Below are 11,208 nucleotides of genomic sequence, written 5' to 3'. Positions count from 1 at the left end.
TATCAAAAAGACCTTGATTATAGTAAATTAAATTATAAAAGTGGAATCCTTCGTGGCCACTCAAATTTTATTATGATCACTTATAAAAATCTTTTCTCATTATAATAATAAATATGATAAAATTAGATTATCTATTTAAAGTAATTGAAAAAAATTATATTATACATAAATAATAATTTTTATAATACATGTGTGTTTGTACATGCCACCGTTTACTATATAATATTAAGATAGTTATTTTAATAAGGTCAGGTTTCGACAAGTCTTCACAAAACAAAAAATCCAAGTATCAAGATTTATAAGTACTCCCATAACACAATCTTAGAGATTCTTATCTTAAGGATAAATTTCAACCATTGAATTATGTGTTTAAATAGTTGAGATCATATATTTTTTTCATTAGTCATTTTTTACGTATCCCCGTGAGATCGACTCTTTCAAATATTTAAAAAAATAAACGTCAGCAATACTTATTAAAATGTGTTTTTTTATGAGTCATTCTTCACGGATCATCATATGTATTCCGACTATTTTAAATATTTTTAAAATATAAACGTCATCAACCTTCTTTAAGAAACATATTATTCTTCTAAATATAAGGAAGGATACATGAACCTTCCCAAGAAATCGACTAACCACTATTATAATATTTTTTTTATTTACACGTGTCATGAAAAAAACATAGTTGTTTCTAACCTGTGACGAACTAGGTACGACTAGTCGTAATCAAAAGTTGTGGGCGTGGAGGGAATTACATATACTTAAAGAAAGGGTATAATTGTAATTTCAAAACATTCATTTAAGTGTAATAATATATATATATGGGTATAATTGTAATTTCAAAACATTCATTTAAGTGTAATAATATATATAAGACATTAAATGAAACCGAGGTGAAACTTCCTGCTTGGCCCCCACGTGTCGGGAACTCTTACGATGCGGACAAGCTATGGGAAGTCGGCCAAGAGCCTAAAAGAAATTATGCCACATGGACACATACGACAACAAAGCCTTTATTTGGCAAAGCTCCTCCGTAACTTTTGCCAAATCATCTGCCACGTGTCAAGTAAGTTGTAAGAAATAGGCGGCGGCCCTTTATCTATAAATTATCCGTTTAGAGGATATTCGAATCTTTCGTAAACGGATAAACAGAAGTTGGAAATTTTAATATGAGGCCTACTAAACTAAAATATATGACGGCAACTAGTTAATTACTTAATAAAATTATTTCAATTAAACACCTCTTGATTTAAAAAAGAATATCGATAATATGATTCGTTAGGTGGCATACTCAATCGACTTCCTAACATGAATAAGTTCACGGGGAATCATGTATCCCGAGCCGTGTAGATCTGCAATTCATGAATTTGTCAGGTCAAGAAATTGATTGAGTATGCCACTTGACGAGTCATATTATCACGAATAAAATGTAATATATAGAAAATACTTTTCATATCTTTATTATTATAATGAGAGAAAATAAGAAATTGTTGGACACCAATTTTTGAAATCCACTAATGCCTCCACTTTTGCATTTGAATATAATATATTCAAGGTCATTTTGATAAAAAAAACCTAAAAGTTTTTATCGTGCAACCCTAAGAATTTAGTTGGTAGTTTTCAAAATTACAAAAAAAAAAATCCCTTTTATTTTATAATACTCAAAAACCTTCAATCAGTAATTTAATTACATATAAGCCCTTTTAATACATGTGCATTTACACGTGGCCTTTTAGTATATATATAATGGGAGATAGAAAAATGTAGATGGTATTGTAAGTGAGAATCGAGCCAGAAAGTATAGGGAGATGGGATCTCATGGTGATATCAAGAAAATGGATCCACACAAAAATATTTGAGACTTAAAAATATATCACACAATGTAAGGGAGGATCCGAGGTAGCGTTTCGTAAAAATATTATGTGCTAATTAGACCAAGAAACCAAATCATCCCACACGTGTACTGTTTCCTTGATATCATACACCTAGCCTTCGTTGGTTGACAAGATATTGGACAACTTACCATCTTAGGCATTTTGGACAAGATCGTAGGCAGTCTGGAATATCGTAACCGATGCAACAATGGAGCTTATATATTGCCATGTGCCATCATCCTACCACCTATACAACCAAGGTTTCCTAAGCTGTCGCAATGTATTCGTTGCTCCTTTTACTTTCTCCATGGTCTCTTTCAACAATTGAATTCTCCACAAAATCCATCTTAGTATTTTAATAGAATCCTACCAAGATTATGTGACTACTTTTATATGAGATTTTTTCTAATAATGAAGCACATAGTCTTTCCCTTCCACAAGATGTATCAACACATAGGCATTGCTTTCCTCATAATAATCCCTTTTTTGTGAGTCGAAAAACAAATTGATTCAATAATGCTTGATGAATATTAGGTCATCAACATTGGATTTTTATGGGAAAAATACATTGCAGCATGATTATTTTCCTATTTAATATTTTAAAGGGTATTTTTGTTATTTCAATTTGTTATTCAAAACTTAAAGTTAATTTTCCTAAGGGTGACTTTTATTGTAAATCAAACTTAGAACTTGTTTTGTTTATAAGAAAATAAATTACAAAGAACAATGATCAAATCATTTTGCATAAGAGACGTGTTAATGGTTCTTTAAGATAGTCAAAGCCTCTTATTTATCCAAGGGAACATGACAATACTATCTCCAGGATTCAACCTTAGCATAAACTCATCCTTTTTCTTTATATGTTTGCATTGATTGGTAGGAACTTATATTCTGCCTCTTTAAAATTCTCAAAATTATAATAGAAAGAATAAGTTCTCACAAAAGTATGAAATTATTATTAAAGAAAAATGAGATATATGAAAAATCTGCCCAAAAATAATAAGGTTAAGAGATTGATATAGTGATGGAGAAAAATTTGGGACTATGAATTACTATTAATTGATATATGTCCCACAATTTCTTTACGTTTCAAGATTAAGTGCATTATTGTACATGTATTTATTTGATATATATATCTGAAAATGTCTTCCAACCTCAACTTCATCTCTTTTGATCGAATTCACACGCCTCAATTTTATGAATAACCCTCGGTCTATGAATGAGGATAAATTCATAAACTTTTATCCATGAACTTAGGTTTCAAATTAAATACAATAAATTTCATTGATTCAAATAAAGCATCCCCTTTGGAAAGAGTTTAAAGCTCAACTCCACGTTTTAATAAAAAGAATTATATAAATTTTATTTATTTAAATCATAAACCAACAACCTTAGTTTTTGATATTTTACTAGGGATGTTGTTGAAGAAGAATCCTTTTAATTTTAAAAGTTATGTCTTAATATTGTTTAATAAAAGAAATAATAGTTAATGACTTTGCTTGTTGTGGCCTGTGGGGCCTTATAGAGAGAGAGAGAGAGTCAAAATTCTCTCCTGAGTTCAGCTCCATTCGGACTCAGTTCCAATTCCACCTTGCTAAAATTGACTCGGTGAGTTACTTGGCATTTTTAGATCACATGAAAATGGATTGAAAAGAATTGAATCGGTCGAGTTGGCTCGAAGCAATCCAAACTAAGTCCAAAGCCGGTGTGCGGGACAGGAGGCGTGCGCTGCAGGTAACATTCTCAGAAACGGTGTGCGACGCACGCTTTTGATACCACTTCAGTATATAAAATATAAAAGAAAATATTAATGATAGGAAATGAACACCACAATTGACTCTCAAAATGACCATAATTGACCCTCAAAGTGACTTTTGAAAGCGATACAATTATATATAGAGTATTTTAATTAAATTGGTGATATTAGATTTACCCCTTTTGCAAAATGCAAGATTATGTTTAACCCCTTTGTTTGTAAATCAAGGTTTATTCTCGAGATATGTATTATTATTATGATACAAGTAACTCTTGACCATTGCATTGAGCATTTACAAAGTCATGATCACATGTTTTTGCACGAGTCATTTTCTAGGAGTTATAAGTACCTAACATTGATAGATATATATATATATATATAGGGTCCCGTTCAGCAACAAATATTTTGGCAAAATATTTTTCAAAACATGGGTTAGAGGTTTTGGAATGGGCTGATTTTTGGTGAGGATGATCTCTCACCGTAGAGATCATCCTCACCAAAAATCAGCTCATTCCAAAACTTCTAGTCCCAGTTTACAAGTTGAAAAATCGTGGACCGTCTATTTTTTGTAAATCATTTTTGATGGGGTTAGAAGTTTTAGAATGGGCTGATTTTTGGTGATGATGATCTCCTCACTGTAGAGATCATCCTCACCAAAAATCAGCCCATTCCAAAACCTCTAACCCATATTTTGAAAAATGTTTGTTGCTGAACATTTCCCATATATATATATATATATATATGGGAAATGTTCAGCACCCTAAGTTTTACCACACACTTTAACAAACGTTTTTTGTCCTACATGGGTTAGAAGTTTTGGAATGAGCTGATTTTTGGTGAGGATGATCTCTATGATTAGAAGATCATCCTCCCCAAAAATCAGCCCATTCCGAAATGTTTAGCCCCATGTTTGCACGTTGAAAAATCGTGGACCGTCCATTTTTTGTAAATCAATTTTGATGGGGTTAGAAGTTTTGGAATGAGCTGATTTTTGGTGAGGATGATCTCCTCACCATAGAGATCATCATCACCAAAAATCAGCTCATTCCGAAACTTCTAACCCATGTAAGACAAAACGCGTTTGTTAAAGTGTGTGGTAAAACTAAGGGTGGCGAACGGGACCCTATATATATATATATATATATATATATAGAGAGAGAGAGAGAGAGAGAGAGAGAGAGAGAGAGAGAGAGAGAGAGAGAGAGAGAGAGAGAGAGAGGGCGGTTCGACAGCCCTAAAGATTGTCAAGTTTGGTGTCAAACATTTTTTGTAAATCACTTTTGATGGGGTTAGAAGTTTTGGAATATACTGATTTTTTGTGAGGATGATCTCTACGGTGAAGAGATCATCTTCACAAAAAATCAGCTCATTTTGAAACTTCTAACCCTAATTTACAAGTTGAAGAATCGTGGACCGTCCAATTTTTGTAAATCACTTTTGATGGGGTTAGAAGTTTTGGATTAGGCTGATTTTTGGTGAGGATGACCTCCTCATCATAGAGATCATCCTCACAAAAAATCAACTCATTCCAAAGCTTCTAACCCATATTTTGAAAAATGTTTGGCACAAAACTTGGCAAACTTTAGGGTTGCTGAACCGTCCCCATATATATATATCCATCAAAGAAAGATTCATTAAAAGTTTAATTGTACCTTTATCCTTTTAAGTAGATTGGTAAATGGAAAATCAAGTCTCTCTAGTCTTTTGAATCTTTGATTCCATCTCAAATAGATATTTAAATCAAAGATCAATCACCCCAATTAGGGATTTTCTAAGTATTGAGTCAAAATATTTTTTATTATTAACTAAAAATCATGGTAGAAAACATTAGGCTTTTAAGTATGATTTTAAATCTCGTCCGGGGCCCAAGTCAACTTGGCCTCTTTGAGCAACGATATGGATATATGAAGTGTCTCAACATTCACATCATCTAACCATACAAATGAGATGTCTTGGATGATATTTTGATGGTCGAGTCAATTGGGATTTTGTAAATTTTAATTAAAATAATTAAGTTTTTTTTTTAATTTTAAATATTTATTATATAAATAAAAAATAATTTTATAACTAAATAATTTTAATCTATTTTACTTTAATTTAATTATATGTAAATTAATCAATATAAACCCAATTTACTCGTCCATGGACGGGACGAGACGAGACGAGAAACCAGGGTTTTAACTTTTAAGCCATTTTTTTTTAACCAATTCATGGAGGGCAATATCGTAATATCAATAATAAAGAATTCATAAGGGTATTTTAGTAATTGAACAGCATCATCAGCATTAATAAAAAGCGTCGAGTAGCAGCAACCAGTGCATTCGTTCGTAAGCAACTGAAGTGAAGAACACAGTCAGAGAGCAAGCGAGGTATGTTCATCTCTTCATCATCGACTTTCTCTCTCTAACATTTCTTTTTAATTTTTATAATCTTTTTTTTTGTGTAAACTGGTCGTCTGCCTGGTTTTTGTTCTTGGTGGAGCTGTTCTTCTTTCCTTTTTTTTTTTTTTTTTAAAGAGCTGTGGGTATTGAATATGATCATTTCATGGTAATTTAATTAATGGGTAAATTTATAAATGATCGATCTTGGGTATTTCTCATATTGTTTAATGGTTAATGTTGTAGTTTTTTTTTTTTTTTTTTACACTAATGTGAACTAGTGTCAAAGTTGTAAGCTAATACGATTGATGGTTAACTTTTCTAAAGAGTAATTTATGTTTGTGAATTTAAAACATGGGATTATCTTTGAATTTCCAATTATTTAAGTTCATGTTAGTAATTTCACTTTGTGTTTTTCGATGAAAGGGTGAATAAGTATTGAACCTGAATTTATGTAAAAATCACAGGTTTATCTCTGATGTTTCAATGATTTCTGTTAATTTGTTTTTGTTTGTGAAATAAAAATGATGAATGTCAAGCCAGAAAGATCATTGTAAGATAGATTGATTCATGGGTTTATTTTCAAAAAATGTAATTTATGAATTTCAAAATCATGGGTTTATATATGTATTTTAGTGATCTTGTGTAATATTACTAAAATTTATTGTGTCATTTTTCGATTCATTCGGTTCTGAAGGTAGACTCTTTTCAAAGGAAGGGACTTGATGTTTAGATTATTACATCTGTTTTGGGTTTCTATGTTTTAATCCATATTTCTAGATGGATTTATCCAATTTGCTGTTTGTGTTTCAAAAATTGATCTGAATTTTCTAGACTTGTTTGAGTTCAATTTAGATAAAAATAAGTTGAAAATATGAAAATGGATGGAACTTTTGGTCAAACTATGCAAGTGGATATGCTTTTAGAATATTTTTGATAAATTCTGTATTTATAATGAATCTACCTTGAGTGCAATTTTGGAGACTCAGCGAGACCACACATTCCCAAAATTACAAAAATACCCACATTATGCACATTGGGATGCCCTTCAATAGAAGTGGACCAGTGGGAATGTGTGGTCTCACTCTTAGCGCGGTCTCCAAAATTGCTCTCATTTTATATCCCTTTGGTTTTATAGTATTCACACTCACTTTATATCCCTTTGGTTTTAAAATATTCGGTTATGTAATTTTTGAAAACACAAGGGTTATAATTTCACTACAAAAGTTTTTAAACCGAAGGATAAATTTATCTGGGTATGTAAATATTTTAAAACCGTATATGGTTACATAGTTTCGAAATTTGTTTTTTTGATGTCTGTGTAAAATACCCTAATAATAATCAGTTGGAAGACTTGAAGCCCTGTTTCCCAGTAAAAGAATTGATGTCTAGCTCTTAGTATACAAAGTGAACCTTTTAATGTTACATTGCCCGACTGAAATTCAATATAAGATTGTTAACGCCCATGGTGTGGTAAAAAGCTGTGAGATCATTTATTCAGAAGCTCAGCTTTAATATTATTAAGGCCCACTTGTCATTCGAGAATTTGATGCAAAGTACTCTTTTTGAGAATTATGGAGGAAATACTGAAACACCACTGACGCTTCCATCTTTAAATTTACGATATAATAGCTAAACATATGTTTAATTTACTTGTTTACTTTTGTGGCTCCATTTTAATGTCGTATGTCTTCCTTAATTTTTGTTGTGGTAGATGTCTTAATCTAGTTGTTGTGTTCTGTGTGTGTTCTTTTATTTATATTGCCTTTGTGGTTTTTTTTATATCTTTGGTTTGAAGTTCACATTTCTCGTTTCCTGTTTTCAGATTTCAGAAGGCACACATTGTTCTATAAACAGAAGACCAAATCATTTCTCCCTTACGACTCGTCATCTTATTAGTGCCACCTATGGGTTCACTAGAGGAACCAAAATCTGAAAAAAACTGTTCAAAACCATATGGAATTCAATTTCTAGAGTACATCAGAAACTCTGCTGTCTCCTATAGAACATACCAAGCCATTGTCATAGTTTTAACATTTTTTGCATATGCAAGTTACCATGCCACCCGGAAGACCACAAGCATTGTCAAGAGCACCCTCGACCCCGACGCATCACAATTGGGTTTGGGTTTCCGCTTCTCCTCCTCGCTGACAAGAAAATACTTCCGTAATTCCACCGACAACGGACAAGTGTCATTGGTCCTTGAAAAGGGTTGGGCCCCATTTGATGGTTCAGATGGCACAGCTATACTAGGAGAAATCGATCTGGCTTTCCTCTCGGTATACTCTTTGGGAATGTACTTTTCTGGTCACTTAGGTGATCGTTTGGATTTAAGGATCTTTTTGACTGTAGGAATGGTAGGAACGGGTTTGTTTACGTCACTCTTTGGGTTTGGGTATTGGTTAAACATCCACAATTTCTACTATTTCTTGATAATTCAGCTGTTTGCGGGTCTTTTCCAGTCAACTGGATGGCCTTCAGTGGTTGCGGTGATTGGGAATTGGTTTGGGAAGAAAAAGCGTGGTCTGATTATGGGGATTTGGAATGCCCACACTTCCATCGGTAACATCTCGGGATCTCTGATTGCTTCAGCTTTATTGAAGTATGGTTGGGGTTGGTCTTTTGCTGTTCCCGGTCTTCTTATTACGTTCGTCGGATTGGTGGTGTTTCTGTTCTTGCCGGTTAGTCCAGAGTTTGTGGGAGCTAATCTTGAAGATGACGATGAGTTGGAATCTCCGAAGAAAAGCAATGAAGGAATCACAGAACCTCTTCTTGGATTGAGAAAAGAGGTTGTTAAAGAGAAAGCTGTTGGGTTCATAGAGGCATGGAAGATTCCTGGGGTTGCCCCTTATGCTATGTGTCTCTTCTTCTCCAAATTGGTGGCTTACACATTCCTCTATTGGCTTCCCTTCTACATTAGTCACACAGGTATCAACTTTTAAATTTCATATGCTTTTTTTGGTATTTGGGTTTTAGTAGGGAGTCTTCTGGGTGTTGCGAAATGTGTTTCATAACAATAATGATAATCTGTTGAGTAAATGTGTTTTGAAGTCTCTTAAAAATAATGATAATCTATTGGCTCTGTACTTAATTATGTTTATTATCATCTTGCAGCAATCGACAGTCAGTATTTGTCTGATGAGACAGCCGGGAACCTATCAACGTTGTTTGATGTTGGAGGGGTAGTTGGGGGAATCCTTGCAGGCCACATATCTGACCGTCTTGGTGCTAGGGCAATAACAGCGGCAAGCTTCATGTATTGTTCGATCCCAGCTTTGTTCTTCTACAGGAGTTATGGTCATGTCTCTTTGTACTTGAATGTAGCCCTAATGCTTATCACGGGTATGTTTGTTAATGGACCATATGCCCTTATAACAACAGCGGTATCTGCCGACTTGGGTACACACAGCTCATTAAATGGGAACTCCCGTGCATTAGCTACGGTTACAGCAATCATAGATGGGACAGGTTCAGTGGGCGCTGCACTCGGACCATTGTTGACGGGATACATTTCTTCAAATAGTTGGAATGCTGTGTTTTCAATGCTGATGATGGCAGCGCTACTTGCAGGGCTGCTTCTAACACGACTTGTAATGGCGGAGGTGTCGGAGAAGATTGAAGTATTGAGGTCACAAGCTAATCCCTCTTCCAGATCCCCCGAAGTGTGATTCAAACGATAAGGAATTTAGTGTTAGGTTTTGCTTTAGTGCATTGGCGAATGGGTGGAATGAGATGAAGCAAATTCCACCCATATGTACATAAAGAACGAAAAAAAAAGTACTTTTGTTTTATTGATTTTAAAGTTGGAAATGGGGAAGAAGTACCAAGTCTTGGTTCTTTGTCATTGTATGTATTTTTGTAAGCTTATTTTCTGTGTTTCACCAAGGATGGTTCATTGAGCATGAATGAAAAATTTTGAGGTTTTGAGAAAGTTTGCAATTAACACAATGTTGTATCAAGTGATCTTTTTTTTCTTTCTAGGCTTCTTTCTAGGCAAGCTGAGAGTAGTGGTTAGCAATTAGTAGGTGAAAGTGGATTTTAACCATATCAAGTGATTTAAACAAGAATAATTTATTATAGAAGATAAGAATTGGAGAAGATCGATTTCTTTGAGAAGGGATTGGGACCTCCAAAATAATTTTGAGGAGATTAACCTCTTAGGTGAATATTTATTTATTTAATAATGAGAACATTTTAACATTTATGAAAATGACCATCAAATGACTGAATTTCACTTTCTGATACTTTCAGATACCTGCTTACCCCGTAATGTCGGTTAACACTTCGTTGTTCAGACTCAAGGCCATACCTTATTACCCCCCTCTCGCCCCCTCTTTGGAGTCCGGGCAGGCGGGGCTCTATGGCCGTGAACTGACCTCTATCTAGATAGCTACTTGAAATTTACTCTTTTCATAAAAGAAAAATTCACTTAGTTGTAAGTTGGAGGGAGTTTCGATAACAGAATCCATCCATAAATCTAAACCCATTAACCTTTGACCAAAGCATCACAACATAATCCAAAAGTGACCTTTCTTAACTAAGGGGGAAAGAGGAGCATGTAAGAATGCCGACGACTCCCTAAGCCACTAGTGATTGATACGTCGGTTTTCATAATTAGGTGCCTTTATTTTTATTTTTTTATAAATGAAACAGTCATTTGATGTACTAAAAAAAAAAATGATTGATTCGATAATTTTTACAATATGCTTTCCTTTTCACAGAACTGATGGTTTGTAATTATTAATAAATTTTATGATGGGATCCCATCTTTCCACCTCTTTCTCAATTGACAGTATGACAAAAGTTGAAGAAATCACAATGGGAGCACATCTTACCACTCTTTTTGAATTAATTTGTCCTTAATAAAACATTGAAGATAAGATTTCTTTGTCCTTGTAAAATTCAGAGCCCACCACATCAAAAAGTAAACTTGACCACTTGTAGCAAAATTAAAGCAACCATAAGTTTTTGGCATCCCCCCTATAGTGGAATAAATATATGAATGTCTTTTAAAGTGAAATTCAAATTATCAGTATTTTTTTTTTCCCTTTTTCTGTGACCGACCTCTATATAGACCATCAAAATCTGGGATTACGTGGTTGTCATACCAGATTGTATTAATCACTGGAATTGGAGGGAACAAAAAAAGGGTGAGATTTTCTTGTCCTGCTATCTGGACAAATAAAAGCCTACATAGCCA

The 11,208-nt window shown here is 33.7% G+C and overlaps 1 protein-coding gene across 1 annotated transcript; it reads left to right on the top strand.

The window, feature by feature from the left end:
- Positions 1–5,845: 5,845 nt before the first annotated feature.
- On the top strand, positions 5,846–9,956 carry LOC147380602 (putative glycerol-3-phosphate transporter 1). The gene is made up of 3 exons (XM_086431488.1): positions 5,846–5,999; positions 7,834–8,936; positions 9,123–9,956. The coding sequence occupies exons 2-3, from the start codon at positions 7,916–7,918 to the stop codon at positions 9,674–9,676; spliced, it is 1,575 nt and encodes a 524-aa protein (XP_086287614.1). The 5' UTR covers positions 5,846–5,999; positions 7,834–7,915; the 3' UTR covers positions 9,677–9,956.
- The last annotated feature ends 1,252 nt before the right edge of the window (positions 9,957–11,208 follow it).

Source organism: Akebia trifoliata, unplaced genomic scaffold (genome assembly GCF_017979445.1).
Source record: "Akebia trifoliata isolate Shusen 1 unplaced genomic scaffold, ASM1797944v1 Contig01285_ERROPOS320191, whole genome shotgun sequence".
NCBI classification, from domain to species: Eukaryota; Viridiplantae; Streptophyta; class Magnoliopsida; order Ranunculales; family Lardizabalaceae; genus Akebia; species Akebia trifoliata.
Note: the sequence above shows the minus strand (reverse complement) of the source record. Positions and strands in the feature narration are given on the sequence as shown.